Below are 23,485 nucleotides of genomic sequence, written 5' to 3'. Positions count from 1 at the left end.
TGAATCCTCTTACATTTGTTTTAACGTTACATCTAACGTTTCTATTTGCCTTTGTCAGCAAGAATAATCTAGGATTAACTACTCAAAAGAGTATGTTCTCTGCTTATTTATCTTCATTAAAAATACCTAAATAAATGCAACTGACATTCTTTCGCTCCTGTTACTACAAAAACTACAGCTGGCTTCTGTATAGCAATGTCCAGATGTTCCTATCAAGCTTAGAGAAGCACAGTGCTCGCAGCTTAACTAATGGAGGGAGTGGGGGTGGACACTGCTATATACCAGCATGAAGAAATTGTTTTGCTGGCATTTAGAAAATGATATAGAGAGGAGGTTATTATTTTTCTATTCCTGAGATTTTTTTTTTTCAGGATAAGTACAGAGTGGTTTTCGTCACTACTCTGCTTTGCTGATAAATATTCTGAACAGGTTTTTGTTTTTTTGTTTCTTATATTAGGTGTGGTCCTAATATCCCTTGCCCTCTGCGCAGATGCAGTTATAGGAAATGTACAGGAAAAAGCTATGAAGTTGCACAATGGTTCTAATTCAGAAATGGTAAATACCAGATTTGCAATTTTAAAAGCACACATTCTGTCATAGACAAGGCATACAATGACAAGACGTGAAACAATCTGCTTTCCTCTTGCTTATGTAAAGAAGAGCTCTTGGTATACTGGTCTTGGGTTTTCTCTTTGGGGGCTTTTGTTGTTTGGTTGATTGTTTTTTAAACTTTCAGGGGTGCTGCTTTTTGTGTGCAACTTCAAATGTATATTGCAGCTACAGAAACACTTATTTCTAGCAACAATTTCTTTGTCTACCCTGGAGGCCTGAAATCAACGGAGTGTTTTCAGTATGATCATACACTTAATCTCTGAAAAATATATACTATTCGGGTATAGATAAGCATGTGTTGCATGGAACATGTTGCTTTTCTTACTTTACTAGACTTCTGATTCTAGAGTGTGTTAGCATTTGAGGCAAACTTTTTTGAAGCTTTTGGAATCAGTTAAACTCTGACTTTCAGTATAGGCGAATGTGTGTGTTACTGATGCAGTGAAATATGTGATTTTTGAAAAAGACCTGTTCAGTATTTCTTATATACTTATTTGGAACACAGATTAACTGTTCATATGGTCTGAGGTTTTTTTCTTATTTTAGAGAAAACTTATGTTTGAACTTGGCATCTTTTTCTCTGAAATTGATTAATTACAAGAAAATCTTTTATTATAACAGACATTTGAATATGCCACAAGTAAAAAAATATTGAAATTTAATTTGCATATTTGGCATGTATTTGACATAGAAAATAGAAATCTATTTTCTCATTTATGAGAATAACTTCATAAATGGAGAGAAAAAATTAGTTAGAAGGAAGCTTCACTTATGACTGTAAGTAATTTAGGTTGGCTCAAGAAGTTTGAGCTGCAAGCTTCTGCAAAGTGGAAGAATATACCTGAAAAGTGTCACTGTATTCTTGGGTTTTATTTTTGTACTTTTTCTTAATATTCACTGTTGACTGCTGCCAGAGGTATGGACCTCACCTGACCCAGTGCAGCCTTCTGTAGCTGTAATCTCTGAAATCCAAAACAAAGTACAATCTGTAACTGGTTTTTTGCCCATTTTGCGTCCTGCCAGCAGTCAGCTGACAGCTGTTAACTGCCTTACCTAGGATGCTCCTGTTTTCTCCAGAACATTGCATTTTGTTCTGCATTAGTCTGACAAATGTTGGTCTTTGTATTTTATACTCATACTACTTGTAGCAAATAAGCGTAGTGATTAAGGATATAAAGATTTTGTTTGTTTGAGGCCTAGGGATTACACTCCAGGATTTTGTTCAGAGAATTCAGTGCAGAATTGCAAGCAGAATTTCAGAAATCATTTTTCTTGACTTGAGACCATGGGTGAAAATTTAAAAGGTCTTCTGAATCAGCAATCATGTTTAACAGAGAGTGATCTGGAAATAAAATTGAATAGTAAAGGAACCTGTCATGCACAAGATGTCTGTTTTGTTGCTAAATTTGGAACCTGACCTGGATTAAGCAATTATGAAAAGAGAAAAGATGTCTTGCAGCTGGAATAGTAACCACTGGTCTGAAAAATTGTATCTGATTTTACCTTGTGTGTGATTCTAAGGAAGTGACTTCTATCACACTGCCTAACGTGAAACTAGCAATGTGGTTCTCATTCGTGGTTGTGAAAAAGTGAGCTCTTTGCAAAGGTTGGGAGAAAAGCTGTATGCAGAGGCAAATGAAGAACTAGAGTCTAACTTTTTTTGTGTATAAACACTGAGAAATAAGAGCTCTGAAGATCAGGTCATTGGTTTTTAAGAGGTTGAAAGCAGTTCTGCTCTTGAAATGCATATTCATCGTCCTTTATTGTGGAGCAGTGATAAGTGTTCTGTTGTCTCATGGCATTGTTATTAATTGTTAATAGATTTATTTTTGCGGATAATTGAGATACTATAACAAGTAAACAATTGATGAAACCTGTGTCAAAAGAAGTAGGTCTGTAATTGACATCAAGTTTTGAAGTGTAGTAAATCAGTGTGTTCTAGTGAGTGATGTGTAGGATAGTTCCATTCACTGTCTCCCCTTTTCACGTGAAAAGGCCACTAAAAGTTACCCAAAGAGCTGAATACTTCCCACTGCACGGGAGGCTGTATGGATGGGCAGTTCCAACTTCTATTGTTGCCTCTACATGGGAAAAGATAGGATGAGGATTCTTTTGTCACTTCTGTATGAATCTATGAGTTAAATAAGGGTACAGACAAAATGAAGAGCTTACCTCTTTGCTGAGTATATAGTCTGTTTGGAGTACTGAACTAGGCCAGAGCTGGTCATATATGAAAATCTTGTATCATATAACCATAATGCAGGTGCACAATGTATATGAAGTGGCACAGATGAAACTTACGTGACGCTTCTTATGACAGCTCATAGTGATTATATGCTACCCTTTGCACATTTAATGTAATAGTGGATCTTTTTTGTGCAGGACAAGTAGCAGAAAACAAAATGTCTAACATTTTATTCAAGTTATTACATAGTTGTGTGAAGCTTTATTTAGGCTGTGAAATCCTGAATTTGAAGGTTTTACCACAGTCAACATTGAGCCCGGGATATTAGTAACTGAGTAGCTTACAACTTTTTTTATGTAGTTGTGAGTAGGAAGAATGTCTCTGACACATTATCCACTTTTCACTGTACGTCACCTATTACAGAAATCCTAGTAAAAATATCTTCAAACACTGCAAATTTAACTCTGAGTAGTTGAACATATTAATAGGGCCAAACATTTGAAAGCATTTAATTTTGTCCTTTTGTATAGTATCACCTGGTAATTATTCTCTCTTAAACTATTCTAGGTTTTATATTCCTATTCAATAGGTTTTGTGTATATTTTATTTGGATTAACGTGCACTAGTGGATTAAGCCCTGCAGTAACATTTTGCTCAAAGGTAAGTGTAAAGATTTCCTTTTTTCCAATGAAGTTGTTCATAGAAAACATTGCTCTGTATGGTTTAGTAAATCTCACCACTTCTCTGAAGTCACATTTTCATCACGTAAACTGGTTGACTTGTATAATTCATACATTAAGGAAGTTGTTACAGTCTTTGATGTATCGGTAATGTTTTAAAAAACAAAACAAGATCACAGGACCAGACTTATGAGCTTATAATTTCATTATTATTTTTCCATTAACGAAAATTAAATAAGGATCTTTGCATGAATGCATTGTTGAACAGCTTATTATTGCTCAAGCAGTTGATTAAAGTCTGTAGTTTTATGTCATTTTGCAATACCTCAGGGTTTGTTTTACGCTTTCCTAACAGGCTTTTCTTGTTGTTGCAGCATCCAGTTCAGACTTATGGTTATGCATTCCTTTTCTCCCTGACTGGATATTTTGGCATATCCTTTGTTCTAGCATTGATTAAAATCTTTGGTGCCCTTCTGGCTGTAACAGGTATGAACAAATGATATCTTTACTGCTTTTGGTATAAAAGCATGAAGTAATTCCATTCTATTATTTAGGACAGAGCTTTTGAGAATTGTTCTCGCTTTGGCTTTTTTTTGTTATTTCCACTGACTGATCATGGCTTGTGTAGCATGGATCTTCTCTAGTAGTATGTGTTTGAGAGCTTCCTGGTCCTTTCTGTGCCACCGTTTCAATTTTGAAGAGCCTGTTAAGTAATCTGTGAATATAGCCTGTGGTGTGTGTTAATGCAGAAACAACACTGTTCTAAACTGAGGAATTGCAATGAAAATGTATAGCAAGGTAAAGGAAAAGGCAGGCATTATTTGAAACGTGGAAGGAGAAGTAAGGATGTTCCAGTAAGGCATAGTAGGCAGAGTCATAGTATCTAAGCAGAATTTCTGGAGATTTCCAGCAAATGGTATTACTAGAAAAACTGTGAAGAGCTCTTCTGAAGCTTCTGAATGTCCATACACTCTTAGTGGAATGCTGCTGTAGCAATGCTAAGCGTATGCTCCAGACTCAGTTCAGAATAAACTCAAGTGGAAGAAATTCTGACTTTTGTGATTGTCTTCTCAGTTCTTTTTATTAAACTGAAGGGAACAAAGGGTGTGTATATTAATTTTGAAAGTCAGGATTGGAACTAAACAAACTTCTGATGGGCCATGTAGCAGCTGCTGGATTATCTCTAAATTGTAACTTGTGCGTTCACGGGGTAGGTACAAGCCTATTGTTAATGAACAGAAGCAGACTCTGTCTAATCTTTCAGTTGTTCTAGACTTCCAGTGTAATTGTCCCACAAAAAATGGAAGCAGTCCTGATTTCTGTTAAATGCTTAGTATAGCATATGACTCTTATCAACCATGTCAGAGGAAACAAATGTAAAGAACTCTGATCAGTAATACGTTGAAAAAATTTGGGCCACTCACTGTTGTGTCTGCTAGCTGCATGTGAATATGGAACAATGTAAGTCCCTAAAGTATGTCAAAAGTTCCAAGTTACTGGAATCCCCTCCAGGCACCAAATGTCATCTTGTCTGCTGCTGTGATAGTTCATGCACAAATAAAAAGTTTCTGTGATGTGCTGTTCTTGCCTAATAATAGAACCATTTCCTAGCAGTAAATGCAAGTTGGACCTATCTGCATGTATGTATCTAGATTGATGAGGAAAAGGAGAATGTGAAGCAAGAGGCAGTCACAGCCATTACAGATTTCCAATTTTTGTAGATATTCAGACTTGACTCTTATCCTGTATGCAACTGGACATATTCTTCATGTTGAGTAATCAGTCATCTAGAAAAATCTTGTGCAAAGATTGAAATCCTAATACCTGAGATTGGCTGTCTATGAATGAGGAAGCCACTGCGCACAATGAGTCTCAGCACTGCGCTGGCAAATAACGTCAGCTGTTTATGCTTGGTCTTTAGTAATGCATTGGCTGATGCATGCCTTAATCTTAGTACTTTTCATTTTTTCAAAACATACTATGTGTGGAAGGACAACGATAGGGCTTCGGAGAAGGAAGTGTGTTCAGAGCCCATTGATACTTTGCTTGAGATCCTTAATAGAAGAAGCAGTATAGAATATGATTAAAGCAAAGGACTCACTAGTAAGACAGATGCGACAAATTGCAGCTCAAAAATTATTTGTACTGGTTTATTGTGGCTTGCATCTGTATTTGTGAGGCCGCGGCATATTTTAGTATATGGCGTTACCAGAGTGTGGCAAAGCTAGCTACAACAAAATGACATAACTGCTTTTAACCAGTATTATTATGAGTTTGTAAAACAATCGAGTGACTGAAGTGTTTACATAACAGAATATCCTTGAATGTTGGAATAAGATGAAATGACCCTGCCATTCATTTTTAACAGCAGTTAATTGTAATGTTAACATTTTTTATGTATCTAATAACCCAAAGGAAAAGTCTGACACTTGATCATTTTTCATAATCTTCCTGTACTGCTGTTTTCAGGCTGTCCCTAAAATTCACTATATGCAACTGCTCTAGAACATAAAATTGTAGAAAATTGTTGCTTCCAAACTTAAAATGTAACTTGAGTGTATTTTTCAGAAATCAGTCATTGGCTATTTAGCTTCTATCATTTCTGTAGTCATTACAGTAGTCTATCAAGAACAGTTATACCAAGCTCATTCCTTCCTCTTTTCTTAAAACTTCAAACATTAGTCACAAGAGCCTGGGTGGAGAAGGTGTAGCAGCAAGGTATCACGGAGCCACTTTCCTCTCTTCCCTCTACCCCTAAAAGCTGGTTTCTGTCAGGTGAGGCTCTACTTCATCCACAGTAGTGGAGAGGAAAAAATAGGCAGTTGTTTTCTGACCTGAGGATTGCATGCTCTGCTTTCCTATTAACAATTTCCTCTGCAGCACTTCTGTATCACATTTGTTTTAACAAAGTTCAGTAGGTCTCCTGACTGGAAATTGGCATAGGTGAGAGGGTTGGTTCATGTACTAAAATAGCTGTTTAAAAATAAAAAAAGTCTTACTGTGCTAAAAAGCATTTTAAAATGTTGTGGAATAGCAAACCTTTCCCAGGTTTTCTTATGCCTGACCTTGACAATCCTAACACTTGAGCCCTTTCTGTCTTGCCTGTAGCAATGTGAAAATGTTTATTGTGCCTTGGAAGAACACCACATTCATTACTGTCCCTCCCACCCTCCCCATCCACCCTCCCCCTTCTTGGGGGGAGTGGGGTGAAAGAGTTTAATGAAAATTGTATTTCTATTACCAGAATGAGAAATTATCAGACTTAATTGGGAAAAAGAAGAAAAGGCACTTAATTTAGAAGGAAATGGTTACATAAATATTTTAATTAATAACTGATTTGAAAGAACAGAAATAATCGTAATTAGAAAAACTGAAGTAATTTAACCATTTTTTAAATTATTCATCTGTAAACTGTTTTCTAATTAAAACTCAATTTTCTTTTTCATTCTCCTTTAATTTTTCATGTACTAGAAAATCATTTTATTTGATGTGCATAAATTTCTTAAAATGTAAAGAAAATTATTACTAAAAAGTTGAGATTGGGGGCAGATAAAGCAATGGTGAAGGCTGTTTCTTCCACTACAAAACATCCTTTTAAGCAAATATTTCTTTGCAAGGGAGGATGGGGGAGAATAAAACTTGCTTTACTAGCCCTAACAGCATGAAAATACATCAGTAGACAGTGGTTCCTCTTGTCAGTATATTAGTAAGACTAATGTGGATGTAGTTATACAAGTAAGGCTTTCCAGTATGGCATAGTAAAAAGTACTTCATGCTAAGCAACATGTTTTCTGTTAATAAAAAACTTAGGGTTTTTTTAGGTGCAGACCATTGTACTGGGATCTTTAAGTGAGAAGCCTGTATATAACACCTTCTCAGGCCTTTAACCTCTATAGCTAAACTTGTACGCCTGACTGCATTGTTACTTTTTTAAACATTTTCTGTAACTTTTACTCATTTATTGATTTTTGTTTCAGTGATAAACTATATAGGTTTCCCAGTACGCAATTTGCTAGCAATGCTGTATTTGTGTTCATAGCAGATAGCATTGAAATTGTTCAAATAATTATTGGAGCTGTAATTAATTTGAGAGTAACCCAAACAGTTTACTTCCATTTTGGTAACAGCATTGTATTCTCAACTCTTCTTACTACCTTGATTCTTCCTAGTAATAAGATCACATGTAGAAGAAGATCCCTTAATGATTTTGACGAAAACTTCCTAATGCATAATCGTTGGTGAGACATCCTTGGTCTTAGATTTCTAACCAAAATTGTATTTCTCTGCACTGTTAGGTGAATTTTCAGTAACTTCAAAAGAATGACAAGATGCTGATCTCATTCCACTTAAAAATGAAGCCCCAAGCACCACTGAACTGTAATAACATGAAGTGGAAATGGCAAGAGATTTGGTGTATCCAAATAGTGATACCACTTTTTTCTGCTTTAACAGATTAGTTGATACCATTGGTTACTTGCAAAGATTGTTTGTCATTTTCAGATATTGTGAATTGATTAGTGTGAATTTATTAAATAGCAAGTCTTGTGCTGGAAGTTTCTCTGCTGCAGATACTGTGGCTGGAGCTGATACTACTGACACAGTGTACTTGTTTCAAACAGCGTGTGGTTCTAGTGTTATTTTGCACTGAACTGGGGCATCTGCAGTCTGTGTTTGCACCAAGGATGATTATCGTTTTAGCCAGACACTTAATTATGTCATGAGGTTATCTACTAGTATTGAAGATAATATTATGTTCTTTTGCTATCACTGAATTCTTAAAGAAGTAAATGCTTGTTTTCCTCTGCAGTAACAACAGGAAGAAAAGCAATGACCATTGTGCTTTCTTTTTTGTTCTTTGCAAAGCCATTCACATTCCAGTAAGTATTTACAATTGTAATTGTTTTTATATATTTTATAAAAAAATACATTATTGATCATGGAAATGTAACAACAGCAATTAATCATATTCAGGCTTTAATGCTTTTTATTTCGTATCTTCTATAAATGTTGGCCATCTGCTGTAAATATCGACTGGCTTGTTGATGGTTATCATGCTAGAGAAAATAGTTTCCATTTTTCTAAAGGTCTGGAAGACAAACTATTCCATGTGTTGGCATTTTGTTGGGTTTTTTTAAGAAAAGTCTTACATAATATCTAGTGCTTATGATAGGTAATAAATTGTTTGGTTACTTTCTCTGTGGAGGAAGATTCAACTATAGAAAGGCATTTTGTCCATTATAATATTATTTCCCCCTTTATGAACTCAGGTTTGAGTTCTTAGCTAGCCCTTTTAAATAACTGCAAGTTTCTGTTATCTTGATACATGAAATTGCAAGATTTTTGAGCTTGGGTTTCTTCTCTCTTTTTTAATTTCAAGGAAGAGCTTACATTGAAAAATGCAGCTAAGTTGCTACATTGGTCCTAATTGCTTCTTGTTTGAAACAAAATAGTATTCAATTTTATTGCTATGTATAAATTTATTTGAGATTTAAAAACAAAGCTTACAGCCAAATGCCCAAATGGAATTTACTCCAGCTAAAAATCTTGAGGCTTTAAAATAATGGAGAGCTGAAAGAAAAATGGGCTTACATTGGGAAGTATGGATATAAAGCAGAGTGAGAAGACATTTTGGACCAGTAATAGAGAATATAGGTCTCATAACCATAGGAAGGAAAAACATACTAAAATGCCTCAGGACTACTTTATTCACGTGAGAAAGACAGGTACAGTTTAGTTATTATTGAATTATAAATGCACCTTAATAAGCTCTCCAGCCAGGATGGGAAAAGGAAGGGCAGAAGGATAGTAATAATAAAGATTCAAGCAAATTCTTTCTTAGAGTCCACTAATTTGTGGAGGTTTTTTTCCTTAAACTCTTCTATCCTTAAAGTGGGGGATTTGTTTTTATTTAATCCACAAATACTGTATGTAACTGTTACAGATAAAGTGCTAATGGTAACTTTTTTCCCCCCTTCCTCCCCTTTAGGTACGTGTGGTCAGGCTTACTGGTTGTCCTTGGTATATTTCTTAATGTTTACAGTAAGAATATGGATAAAATCAAACTGCCTTCACTGCATGGTCTTTGGAAAAAAAGCGTGGAAGAAAGAAAAACAAGGACGTTGTCACAAACTGTATAGACTGCGGTTTATGACTTGGCTAGACTATGACTTATTATTTTATTGGAACAGTCTTCAACTGATTCACCTTCCAAAGGGAACATTATTAAAACCAAAGGAGCTGAAGGCATATTGTCTGCTTGCAGATTGCTAGAAATGCACATTTTTGTGAGCCCTTTCTTCAGAGCACTTGAATTCATCATAAAAGGTGTTGTAGGCCATTGTTGGATGGCATTACTAAGCAATGAAGGACAGCGGCTCCTGGCAGACTGCTGAGAAGCTGCACTGCAAGTGGGACGCAGTAGAAGACTAATTTGGGCATTTTAATAACATCGGCCATGTGGCTGATCTGAGATTAGTGGTTCTTTCTTAATTGTCTAGGTAGGGTAATTTGAATTATACTGTATTAACGTTTAATGGAGTCTAATCAGCAACTGGTTGACCAAATTGCCATTTTAAAGGCGGCAGGTTTAGAATATGGTATGTTGTCACTCCTTTTCATTTTAAATAAAAATGTTGGGAGTTTAAGTTATTGATTAGATCATCACAGAACTTGGTATTTATTGTAATAATTGATTTTTTAAATGGAAATCTTATGGTGTTACTCTTTTTGATTATTGCTTGCAAGTAACAAAAATGAGTTTGAGTTTGTGCAGTCAACACAAGTGCTTTTACAAGGGGGGAATGGGCATTTTAGATCTGAACAGAGTGAGAACACAGAATGAAAAAGTTGTGATTGAAACAGTGGTGTAAGAAGCTTGCTTATTCTGTGGTGAAATACAAAATTTTTAGTGGCCTGGGGCCTTCCATGTCATAGTGGTGTAAAGAGACATGGAAGTTCTCTAAATTAGTAGCATCAAATCAAAACTCTTCACTTTCAGTATTGGAGTAAAGAATAACAGCATCTGCTAATGTACTTGGAATATGTATTGTGTCAGTCTTTGTGTGGTCCTGTGATGAACTTAAGAGGATTAGGGTACAGATTATAATTTTCTTTATTTAATGACAGGAGGAGACAATGTACTACCAGTCTGCCTTTTTCATCATGATTTTAGAAAGACTAAGTCCTTTTATCTCTCTTACTTTCATATTCAACTTGCCTTTGAATCACTTCTCTTTCGTTTTATGTATTTAATAATAGCACTTTAAAAATACTAATCACCTTACAGTTCATTGTTCTCATGTGGCCATGATTTTTTTTGTGGTTGTGTTCCTTAGATGCATCTTGGTGTGTATTCTTTCAACTTAGACAAAAGTAAATTGGATAATAGAATTGTATAGTCAGGAAGAATGTACAAAATATTTCAATATCTCGCAGGATTGCCTTCTGCCAAAAATATTAGTTTATCAAAGTATTCAAAATGTTTTTCAGACATTTAGGAAGAATTGCTGTTCCAGGGAGCTTGTAATCAAAGCAGAGACACAAAATATGCTTTAAATTTTGCTTATTGAGTTGTTAGCCTAGCATATGCCATATGAAGTATGTTATAAAATAGAACATGAAATAATACAGCCATCTCAGCACAATGGGATAAATAGGTGCAGTGGAGACCTGCGCTAATGTAATTGCAGTGTTTCCAGCACTCAAGCTACTCTGGTGTGTCAGCAAAGCCTTTCAACCTGTATGCACCCAGTGCTGGTGAGTTAGGAGAATTTATTGCGTGTGACAGTTTTGTTTTTTAAATTCCCAGCTGCTGCATGATTGATTGTGTCCTGAATAAGGTAGAGGTGTGAATTTGACAAATACACCTTGAAAGAGAAGGATGGCCTGCCATGGCTATCCATTTCCATGTTGCAGCCAAGGTTTTGTGATAAGATATGAAAAAGGGTTACAATTTCAAATTTGATGCAAGAGTGCATTTGACCAAGTCAAGGGTATTGATACATGTTTCTTTCCCTGTGATATTTATCAACTCATATTCCCTTGCATTCTTTTCACTAAATGAAGTTACTCTTTCTGGTGAGGTTAAGTTACCTATCAAGCTTAAAAGAGGGACAGTTTTTGAACCATTAAGAAGTGATTACAGAACATTTACTGCTCTGTTCACTGGCTTGGTAGAACTTGGTAATTGGCATTTGAGCATCATTTCAACAGTTTTTCAAAATTGTAAACTCTGCCTGTTGCTAAACATTACTGAACTTCAGGAAACCAAATTATGTGACAGCTACCATACATGCAGAAGGGCATAGTAAATATAATTCGCTTGGCATCTGTTCTATATAAACAGATGAGAAGTCACTCCCAAAGTTTCTGACTAGAATTCAAATGTAGTATGTAGGTTGCTGAACTGTTTATACAGTTTTGTCTCTATTTTCTCTGTTTGGAGAGTGTAGTGTTCACAATAATTTACCTCTTAATTTATTCTCTATTGTATACAAGACTGAGTTAATGGAGCACGTGTAAGGGGACATTTTGATTTTATTTTTTTATTAATATTCTTTTCCTTACATAAATGTATGTTCTGTTTTACAGGTGTACCTTAAATGATTTTTATAGACAGATATGTAGGTTTAGTGTCGAAAGCATAAATTTGAGTCAGATTTTTATTTTCATAGGTGTGAGTCTAGTACTTGCTAATCAACAATATGTAGGCACGTTAGCGAAAGTGCACATCCAAGTGAGAGTAGTTCATAATTTGCCACCTGTCATGGACTGCACAGTTTCATACTTTCATTGAGACGTTAAGAAAACCTTCATTTCAGTGAATTGCTGTTTGTAGGGGGCTTTTTAATAAGCTTTATAGCACATGCAAGTAAGAGAACCTTCCAAACCTCCAAGTGTTCTCATTACAAAATTTTGGTTTCAGATCTTCTGTACTGTATATGTATGTTGCTTTTGTGTTGTCTATGAAAGATGAATAAGGGCTTGTCCACAAAGTAACTGTAAATCCTTTTATTTTTTTGTGTAAGACCACCTTTCCTAATGTTGCTATGTAAGCTGATCATAATAACTTGCATTTTGCACTCATTGGCTCCTGGACTCTTTGCAGTAGGCATTATAAAACTACAGAAACAAACATTCATTCTGTCACCATAAAATTTATTATCTAAATATAATGTGAATTAGTTGCTTCTTATGCTACACAACTTTCTCCTCTCTGCAGAAAAACTGTGATGTAAGAATTAGCTGTAATGGGATTGAAGTTCACACTAAAATTTAAGGCTGCCCAAGGTCTCCATTGATGTCAGCAATCTACCTCTGTGACGCGGTCTATCTGCCTCCTTCAGCAGACTGAGGGAGCTCTGTTTTCATCAATTAGTATGCATTTGCAGTTGCTTTCGCATTACACTTTTGCATTTATTTGGCACACTTGAATACTGAAGTTAATTGTGCAGTGGATTTCTTCCCTATTTCAGTACATCAGTGTCACCAACTGCTAATTATTCCGTTACCTATATGTGAATACAAGTGTGGAAGAACTAATGCTCTGAACCCCACCTAAGGCTGCAGTGTTTCCTGACACTGGGTTAAACTGTTATTCTTCATCTTTTCCCACGCATTTTGAACTTTCCAAACATTTTAAGCTAAAACTTAGGCATACATCGTTCCTACTTTTCTTCCTTACTTCCTTACTTGTCTGTCTGTCTTCTGGATGCTAACTCCCTTTTTAACATGCTCTGTTGATGCACTATGGATTGTTTCAAGTTTCTATTCCTGCATTTAAGGGTTTACATAATACTGTTACAGACTGATCACATGCCATATTTTCTGCTTCATATCAGTTATGACTGGATGATTCTTTTAAATCCTTTTTTTACTCCACAAAAGAAAAAATCTTTTATACTTTCTGTTGTTTTTGGAAAGGTCTTGATGAGTACATGTATGAGTTAACTCCTTGACCTCATTCCGTCTTCCAAGAAAATCTCTTCTCCCTTGCTTGCCTTTGAGAACTAAAGGAAGAGGAAATAAATTATTTCAAGTGCTCTTTTTTTCTTTAATAAGTGCCTTCCTTACTAACCTGGTTTGTCTTAATTGTTTCTTTTCTTTCGAAATGCCTCCCATGCTCCCAGGCACAAACAAGCCCTTCTCTTATGTTTGACCACTGCTGCTTCAGTCATGGAAAAATTGTGAGTTGTTTACTATTCTGGAAAGAGGTATAGAATTGCATGTATACTCTGGAGGGCAGGAAATAATAAGTAAACTTCACAAGTTAAGGAAGTAATTAAATGGATTCATACTTTTTTTTTTCTAGAACGATTTTATATATGATTTAGGTAATAGCTCAGAATGCGTTAGAAGGGTTTTTTCTTTTATATTTTACCTGTTTAAAAATCCTTATATTAATTTTAATATTTAATATAAAACTCCTGACTATTTAGGCAGCTTATAGCCATTAATTTTAGTCTTGCCTATGAGGCAGAAAAATCCTTTCTCCATTTCACTGATGAAGCAGAGGCAGTAACTTGCCCAAAGTTGCCTTAGTAAGTCTATGCTGACCAGGGAATAGATCTTAATACCGTTGATTATTCTATGCCCCAAGTCCAACAGAGTCGTCCTCTGCCTGAAATAAAGCAGTATCATCGTAAGCTCAATTTTCTTTTATCCTGGTATTTGATATTTTAAATTGTTTCTGTTCTGTGTTCTATACTAGTATAATTTAAAGTGAAATTAAGACAGCCATAAAATAGGCTTTTTCCTGCATTTTGTTTGAAGCTTCTTTGCATTGTTACTGTCTTGTTGATTTGTTCTGTTTTCTGTGAACACAGCTATGGAAACAAGCCAGAGAGAGTAGCAGTTGTAGACGCGTAATATGCTTCACTTTCAGGTGACTGCTCCGAATTTAGTTCACATTGCTACTGGTCAAAAGCTGCTGCCATTGGAAAACTCTGAGGAATTGTCATTATGTGAGGAATTGAATATAAAGATGTCATCCTGGATCTGTATTGTTTGCCATTCAATGTAGAGAAGCAAAGACAGTAATGCAATAAAGAATATTCATGCACAAATACTCAGCTTACACTATAATGCTGACTTAACGCTTCTTTTCTATACCTGCATCAATTTTTTTTTTTTGTGGTGTCATAGTAATGTATTGCTTCTCTACACATTGGATATTTAAATAATTTTTTTCTTTGTTAAATGTCTCATTTTATACCTCCTCTTCTCTTTTTTTGTTTTTGTTTGTTTTTATTTTAAGTGTAAAGCTTTACCTTGTAATTTTCATTATACCTGTAGTACTGTGTCAGTTCTGGGCTCCACAGGACAAGAGAGATACTGGGCTACAGGACAGAGTCCAGGGAAGGGACAGAAAGATGGACTGGAGCATCTCACATAGGAGAGGCTGGGAGAGCTGGGACTGTTCAGCCTAGAGAAGAGCAGGCTTGAGGGGTTCTCATCAATGTGTACAAACACCCAGAGGGAGGGCGCAGAGAAGATGGAGCCAGGCTCTTTCTGGTGGTGCCCAGTGACAGGACCAGGGGCAATGGGCACAAACTGAAGCACAGGAGGTTCCCTCTGAACATCAGGAAACACTTTTTCGCTGTGAGGGTGACCGAGCCCTGGCAAAGGCTGCCCAGAGAGGTAGTGGAGTCACCATCCTCAACCACTCCTTGACGTAAATCTTACGATCTTTGTCTAGATTCTAGAAAAAGACTTCCATTTTTTTTCTCCTGTTTTCAAAGCGTTAATAAACACACTTAAAATGAGTATTTCTGGGTTGGCTACTTGGCTGAAGCTGAAGAAACCATGCTGGCAATGCCTGATAGTGTGAATCTAGCTGAAGAGTGAGTAGTTTGAGAGCACAATCCCCTTGGGAGAGACAGCTTCATTTGGGAACTGCTGCTCAGTGCAGAATGAGAGTATGTCAATCTCTTAGAGCAAATGCAAGAAACCGGTAGATGAAATTGTGTGTCAACAGCATCAACTGTTTGAATATATTCATTAAGCAATTCAAAGCTGCTTTTGATTTTTCTGCATTTAGCTCTTTGCATGCTATTAGGGGTTTTAGTGCAGCATCTGATCTGCAGGTGTCTGTTACAAGTGTTGCTACATCACTTGCTGCCTGTTAGTTGTCAGCATTTTGCATGAACATGATCAGCTGTGGTAGATCCTGTGCTACTTGTTCAAAACCCAGGTATAAATTCCATTTAAATACAGTTCTGTACTATCAGGCATTTACATGAGCATATCTATGCAAAAATCTATTATTGTACAGCAGTCCTAGCTCCATGTAAAATTGCTCTGTCAGGTTGAACACTTGAACCCCAACAAAACTGGAGCTGATACACTAAATACCACTGTTAACTGTTGTACAATCTATCTGTCACAGAATAAACTTCTATTTACCTGTAACTGCAGCAGTAAAGGGAAAATTGATCGAATAAATATGCCCTGAGCTCTTGTTAGTATGGTACATCTGAATACAGGGTGTTGCAAGTTTGGCTTCCACTGCAGGCTCTGTCCTGGAATAGACTTGGTGGCGTGTTCAGGGTGAAATATCCCATCAGCATGGGAGAAGGCTGCAAGACAGCAGGATTTGAGTATGCTTTGAGTCTGGTTGATTCTGTGCTGCCAGCATTGTCCACTTTGGGCTCTGTTAAGACAGCAAGTCTGTCTCTCCTCAGACTACTGAGTTTTCTAGGTAGCACTGGCAGAAAACGACTTACCAAGCCAAGTCTTACACGTGGTTTAAAGAGTGCGAGAGTGCTTGTGCTTACTTCTGTGAAGTATGTCTGGAGGAAACGTAGGCATCCCAGAACTCTAGCATTTGTAAGAAAATGGAAGGTGTGGTGGTTTTTTAAGATCAAGGTGGAATAGGGTGCTCACCCTGCTCTCCCTAGGAAGGAGAAACACAGTGCTAGTATGCGAGAAAGGTTAGAGCTTCAGTTGTAGTCTGTGAAGCAGATGGTGAGTGGGGGTTGGTTTTGCCACGTTTCAAGTTCCTGAACAACTTTGTTTCCACAGCACTCAGTGTTAACATCAATATGGATATAATCAAACCTCTGAAGAGAACAGTCTTTTTCACACTATTGTCCACAACTGGGGAATGAGGCAGCAGTGGTATCTTGGTGACAAAGCGTCGTGAAAGCTCCACTGTCTAGTCTCACAAATAACATGATGTCGTTGGCTGCATGCTACAGAGGCATTTCCTCATTGCATGCTTCTCCATGACTTCAAAAACTGGAAGCCCTCATGCTAGTTTGATTACACGAGAACTATCACAGTGCTTTGCAGGACTACACGTTACAGGCAAAGAGCTCTTGGCACAAAAAACAAAGAGCACTGCAGGCTGTGCTTAAGAAGTGAATTATGTTAGAGGCTATCTACAGAAAGTAGAGCAACCCAAGTTTGCAGATAGGTGAGTTATTTGAACCCATCTCAGCCTTCATCTGAATGACCAGGTCTAGCTAAATAGTTGTCCCTCCTGAGCAAAACAGCGATAGCAATAGGAAGTACCCCATCTCGACTTTCAGAATGACCTGTAGTTGACAAGTTAAAAGTGGTTCTGACTGCTGTGGCTGAGGGAGAAATCATCCAACAATAAGCAGTGCTGTTTAAAGATAGAAATGGCTTCTCTGATCACTGTGTCTTTAAATGTAGCCTACTGTATTAATGCTCTCATGCCTAATCCTGTAAATCTGCTTATTTTCACAAACAGGTAAAGGTATACCTATTTACTTTGAACTTGATGGGTGTTTCAGTTTGAGATAGACATTGCAGCCACAGGATTTGGACAATGATGGACATGTCCACAAAGAGGATTTGGGGCCCCTGAAAGGCTTTAATGCATAAAGCAGAGTCCATATAGGCTTCAGGCAGTGACTAAGCAGAATTTAAGCTCTTTAGGCTTTAACATGCCTTTAATCTTTTGTTACTCTAGCCTAAAGTTAGGATTATTTATTTTGTGTACTATCCAAATTTTTGTACTGGAAAATCATTTTAGTGAGAAATATGCTAAAAATTGCCCTTAATAAGCAGTTCAAGTTAACAGCTGGTGGTATTTTATCCCTAGTTTACACCATCCTGTGCAGTGCAGCTAATAGTTAAATCTGAAGGTGAGTGCTTGGCCTCTTCAAATGAAGACTGTATTCTTGCTGTTAAGTAATATCACCATCCTTGATTTTAACAAAAGAAAACAGATTCTACATAACTACATAGGTAAGAAGTGATTTAAAAGTAACTAATCCTTACTATGAGTCACACCTGATTTCCCTGGACTCCTTACCCTTAATAAATGAGTCATGCCTGGCTGTACAAGCTTGGTTTGCAAACCCCATCTTTCCTGGGATTAAAGCAGCCTGAGATTAAGCAATCATGCTTGCATGCTTCCCAGGGATGAAACCAGCTATTGCCTAAAGCTTTTGGATCCCCGAGCACATTGGTAAAGGCAACTTGAATTGACCATCTTAGACTTGGTAAATTTTGCATTGCAAGACAGCTTCAATATAATGTATTCTTTCTCAGATAAGAGCTTTTTATTTTTTTTTCCCCCAAGAAGTTGAAGCATAGACTGTTACGAATGGTAACATGTTTGGCTTCTAAGTAAAAATGTCACTAGTTGGGAGAGCTGGCTTTTTTTTCCTACTGAGAGGTAAATTTGGATAGAGAAGGGGTGTATTGGAAAGGTGCAATGTGGTGTCATTTACCAGATTATATTTCAGCTCTGTGCACTGTGGTTGGATGAGGAAAGAACATCAATAAAAGAAAGAAATGAAAATCAAGATGCGCAATAGTGTTAATTCTTGGCAACCCTATTTTTCCATTACGTAATGTTGGATACCACAGATACAAAGCAGGTTTCAGTAATCAGACTAAGAATCAGGACAGGAATTTTTCAGAGCAATTGGAGACAATCAAAATCCTGTTGAGCCTTAACTGTTTTTTTCTGTTCAGAAAACACCAAATTCAACCAGCACAGAAGAGCAGTAGACTGCCCCTCTCTGCGCAAAGCTTCCCTCGCCTTCTGTGGCGATCCACTGAGAAGACGGATTCACCTTAAATGTATACCTTGACCGATGGGCAAAGACGTTCTTTTTAGGTAGGCTGAGACTTCGTGATCAGAAGTAGGATGGCACCTGTCGGTCATCTTCATTGCAGGTCCTTCAAAGTTGAGAATAGCTGTGCCAAACTGAAAATGTGTGAACCACGTTTGGTAGATATGCAGGTGGCTGAAGGGAGCTGTGTTTGATTTGGTGTGTGATTTCTTCGATCTGCTCGATTTCTCCTGCCAGAGCTATGACTGTTGGATCAGCCTAACTGTTCTCTTTCTGGTAATGACTGGCGGTGTTAAAATGTGTATTTTTGAAAGTGCAGATACCTGTGTCTTGCACAGTTTGAGCAGGGTTCAGGTTGATTTTTTTCTTTCTATTTTTCCTAATTAATATTCTGTGGTGCAGGGGATTCTTCATGAGTAATTTTCAATATTGACCTTTTATCCTCTCTGTTTAGTTTATTCATTGAGACTCACAGTAAGAGCTGTCTGCATCTCTTCTTCCCTGTGTTCCTTTCTATTATGGTAATCTCTCTTCAACAGAATTGGTAACCTGTGTTCTTTTTCTCACCCTCATGTAGTAAATAATGGTACATGTCTGAAGCTTATCACAACAGCAAATAAGATGGTGCATAATGCATCATCCTCTCCAAATCGCCACAGTACATCCGTTACCTCTGTTATTTCTTGCAAAAAGCTTAATTTTTTTGCCCGTGGATGTTGTAGGGCAGCAACAGAAAAGGGCTGAGGTAGCTACGAGAGGACGTGGGCCTTTGGGAGAATGTTGTTCCTTTTAGTCGGAGGAGCAACTCACACTGGATTGCTTATGGTTTTATCTCCATATTTGCGCCTCTGCCCTCACCTTTTTTTTTTCCTTTTTTTTTTTTTTTTTTTGTAGTCTAACTGGAGAGCAGCAGGTAAAAACCTGGCATCCTAGTTACTAGTTTTATACTATATGAGTAATTTTTTTATCATTTTGCATTCCTTTCACCATGACAGCTATGACCTTATTGAGTGTTCATAGGCTTATTCTTTTGTTATCCTTTTGAGCCAAGGGTATATGTACTATTTCAAAGAAGCTCTTGAATTATTGAAAAAATAAGGACCAGATCCCCAAAAATATGTAAACATTTTACTCCTTCGCATGGATGATAGACACCTAAGAGTTTGTGTCCACAAAGATGCAGAAAGCTGCCAGACAGTAAATTTAGTAGAAACTGCCAGTGTGTGTGCACTTCTCAGTGAAAAAAAGAAACCATAAATGATCTCATGTGTATTGAGCACATAGGTAGTTACTGTGGAATAGGTGACAGTGTAAGATGACATTCTTTTCTCTCTTGCAGTAACGTTCATGTGGCTGTGATCCAAACTCAGATTTATGGCTGAACATTTTGCAAGAAGCTGGAGTAAATCTGGGACTGAGGAGAGAGATGCAGCTGTACTTCCTTGACTACATCTGTAGCCTCATAACCTCAGAACTGTCTTTATAAGAAAAGATGGAGAAACATCATAGCAAAGTCTCATTTCTTGTAGAGTCTATTAATATCCAACTATCAAAACATCTGTACCAGTAGCCTATGAGTTACACGCTACTGTAGGGAGGAACATCCTCTCTCTGCTAAACCGGTTAATATTAATCATGAATTTATACTTACTATATTATTCTACTGATAAATAAAAACAACACATCTTTGTTAATGTGCGAGCTACATCCTGACTCTCTTAACTCTCAATGAATGTTTGTAGACAATTGATGATTTATTTTGACTGTGTGAAATACTGAGGCTTATGACTCTAACTTAATTTAGTCTCTTTGCCTCTGGAATGCTGGTATCCAAAAGCAAACCAAGTGATTTGCTTGGATTTGTTACTCAGAAGTCTGGGGCTGACACTACTGCAGATTATTTTTTAAACAATGGATTCATAAAGTTCTGTTCAGCCACGACTCCTTGTTTCTCCACAGTTGTCTATAAAAATCTATGTTCTTAGTTTGCAAGAAGTGCAATAACTACAAATTTGTACAAATTCTATTGAATATAGCACATTGCACGATATACCATAAAGCCTGTTGACATATATGGGCAGCATGGACTGCAGATCTATTGTTATTTCACAGCAAGAAGACTGTAACTGCTACTTACATTTCAGAGAACAAAAATCTCAGAATAACAGAATCGCCTATCTTGGGAATTTCTCGTTGAAACAGAGGAGCTAGTGCTTCTGTTTTGCCAAAAAGAACATCTTTTCTGAAGAAAAAGACAGTATTCAAGAGACCTTTCCTTGTAAATGAAGGACAGGGCACTACTAGGAGCTCCTATGTTTGATATGCATGAAATCAGATTTTTATGCAGAATCACTAACAACAATTTCATCATTTTTAAAGAAACTGTGAATACAAATAGAGCTTTGTAGAAATTCTTGAAAAGCAAAAATGTACAGATTGCTACAAAAGGAGATCAACCAGCTCCTCCCTGGGGCCGAGTTTCAGCAGTTGAAACTCATTCACACTCAACAGCCAAACTGAAACAACTACGTGCACAATATTTGGCTTGGGCTGAGGACAGATGTAATCCTTAGGGAAAGTGTAGGGAACGTTTTGGTGGTAGGAAAGGCGGAGGTTTCTCCAGGAAAACAAAAGCCGAGGAAGAGCAGTTTGTGCTTAATGGAAAAATACCGTTTCATCTGAGACGGGATGTTACATTCTTAGTTAAAGATATCATTAAAAAGCTGAAAGAAACAAAGAGCTAGATTGACAGAAGTGCTGGGGCAGGAAGCAAAAGGAAAAAAAAAAGTCAAAATACTAACTTGTTTTTCTTTGCTCTCACTCTAGACTTTTTTTTGGAGCAAGGGGATGCATGCATGTGGTGGTTCTTTTAAATGGTATCTTCGTTAGGAATATTGCATGCTAGTACTTTATTTGAGTTTTTTAATTGGCATTCATGTGACCAATTTTTAATAGCTTATCCTAAGGAAAGTCTTGAGCTGAATTAAAATTAAGTTCAGGTTTTGATAATGTAATACACAGAACGTAAATTTTAAGGGGAAGTTTTAACTTTCCCCAGCCAGAAGATTATAGCTCGCCACTTTACCTCCCCCCAAAAATCTCACACACCTTTTTTCTGCCTTGCATCCAGGCATGCAAAGGATAAAACATTAGAGGAAAATATATAGCATTGTTTTAAAAGTGCTTCATTCGAGGAGCTAAAATGCCTCTCTGTCATCTAATAGTTACAGCTTTGTGTCTGTACAGGGCTGAAGCGAGGCTGGGAGCTTTAGTTACGCTCTCTGCTTTGTTCTCTGTTGTCTTGTAAGCGTAACCTTAATTGAATTTTCTAGATTGACAGTACTTGGTTTGGAGAGAGTATGTGAACCGCCAGCTATCGCTGTTTGCGTTGGGGTAACACGTACCTAGCTCTGCCTCGCTGGTTCCCAAACAGCCCCGCAGTACGAAGTTGCCCTCGTCCTGGAAAGCGAGCAGCATCAACAGGCAGTCAGCCGCATGTGAAAAATGACAAAGCATTTCTCCTCGTTTCACAGAAAAAGAAGAGAGGACGGCTGGCAGAGGAATGCTGCGCAGGGCGACTCTAACATGGGCCGGCTGGATCCCAGCCTGACGCCTTTACACCGTAACTGCTGCATTTCTCTGCCGTCGTTTTGTAGGTTGCACTTTTGGTCGGTGACTTGATGCTGCCGTTTTAGGAAACGGTATTGCATGGCTTCATTCCATCAGCTGACAGAGATGTAAGAATTTCATTAGCTTGATAACTGCTCTCATTCTGGCTGATATAACGTGAAAAACGTAGTTTGAAAATACCTTCCAGGGCTGCTGTGGTGGCCCAGATAGGGCCGTGTCCGTGACCCCAATTCATTTCCTAGCCTTTCAGTCCTCTGGATGCCGCGTTTACTAAGTAGATTCCCACAGGTTTCTCCACAGCAGGTGGAAGGGCAGCTGAGCAAAGAGCTTAGTCAGGACTTCAGCAAGTGTTTGGATACTTGCTGGAGATTCATCAGGAAACGCTTCTGATGCAGTTACTTCCTAAGGCTACCTTAATTAGCATGCAGGCTTGCAGCCTTCTCGATGCCAGGATGCTCTCTTCCAGCAGCAAGGTAGAAGTAGGTCCCTTTCCCACCTAGCTACAAAGGGAGCTGTGAATCTCTTGGACAACGTGACCCCAGAGCAAAGAACTCCTATCCTCATCGGTGAGTTATGGATTAAAATGTTGATGTGCTCAACTTTATTTAGGGGAAATAATGTTCAAATCTTGAAAGCCCGAGTATTCACAAAGTAAAATTGATCCATACATCCCACTTTCCAGACAGAGAACACAATTATACCATGTGACTTCTGCATCCACTCAAATGCCTTGACTGGCTACCATCAAGCACCCAGCTCCTCCTGGATAAACAACAGGCTACAAATTCGTCACAAAAATTGGCAAATAATGTTGAATTATAAATATATTTGAGAAAATTGTACTGCTTTGGCTGACAATTCATTAAAAAAGAGGAGCTGAAATTGATCAAATGAATTGTTTGTTACTAATTATTTGCCTAGTGCTAGCTGTGATGTGAGACCTTGAGGGTGGGAATAAATTATCTTAATGAGGGATTAGGTTAAGGCATGTTATAAATTCTCATTTCAAGAGCTAACCCCACCATTAATATATTTGCCTATAACTGTGAATCTTCTTTAATAGCTGCCTGTCTTCTTTGCACTGCGTAAAATGTTCCTCCTTTTACATCCATGTTCTGCAAAGGAAGTATGTGGCCTCCCAGATTTTATCTTCGTTAGAAACACCAAAGAAGTACCTACAAGGAAATAACAGTAATGTAGACTGTAAGTTATATTTCATTATGGAGAAAGAAATGTTGGCATCCCAAGGACAGATGAAGTACCAGATACCTTTTACTGTGAGCTGGACACATCCCTTCTTTTGAAAACCTTGTTTGTGTAGTGCATGT

The 23,485-nt window shown here is 37.4% G+C and overlaps 1 protein-coding gene across 3 annotated transcripts in view; it reads left to right on the top strand.

Moving 5' to 3' along the window:
• Positions 1-14,542, top strand: part of SLC35B3 (solute carrier family 35 member B3) — a 30,075-nt gene extending 15,533 nt beyond the window's left edge. For 2 of the 3 annotated variants that reach the window (XM_075744994.1, XM_075744995.1), the window contains exons 6-10: positions 458-555; positions 3,365-3,457; positions 3,852-3,963; positions 8,285-8,354; positions 9,464-14,542. In XM_075744994.1, coding sequence (XP_075601109.1) covers positions 458-555; positions 3,365-3,457; positions 3,852-3,963; positions 8,285-8,354; positions 9,464-9,614 — 524 coding nt within the window. In that variant the 3' untranslated portion in view covers positions 9,615-14,542. The remainder of the gene's footprint in view (positions 1-457; positions 556-3,364; positions 3,458-3,851; positions 3,964-8,284; positions 8,355-9,463) is intronic. The other variant, XM_075744997.1, reaches the window with a different exon arrangement.
• Positions 14,543-23,485: the final 8,943 nt, after the last annotated feature.

Source organism: Balearica regulorum, chromosome 2 (genome assembly GCF_011004875.1).
Source record: "Balearica regulorum gibbericeps isolate bBalReg1 chromosome 2, bBalReg1.pri, whole genome shotgun sequence".
NCBI lineage: Eukaryota > Metazoa > Chordata > Aves > Gruiformes > Gruidae > Balearica > Balearica regulorum.
The sequence above is the reverse complement of the archived record's forward strand: the minus strand, read 5'-3'. Positions and strand labels throughout refer to the sequence as shown.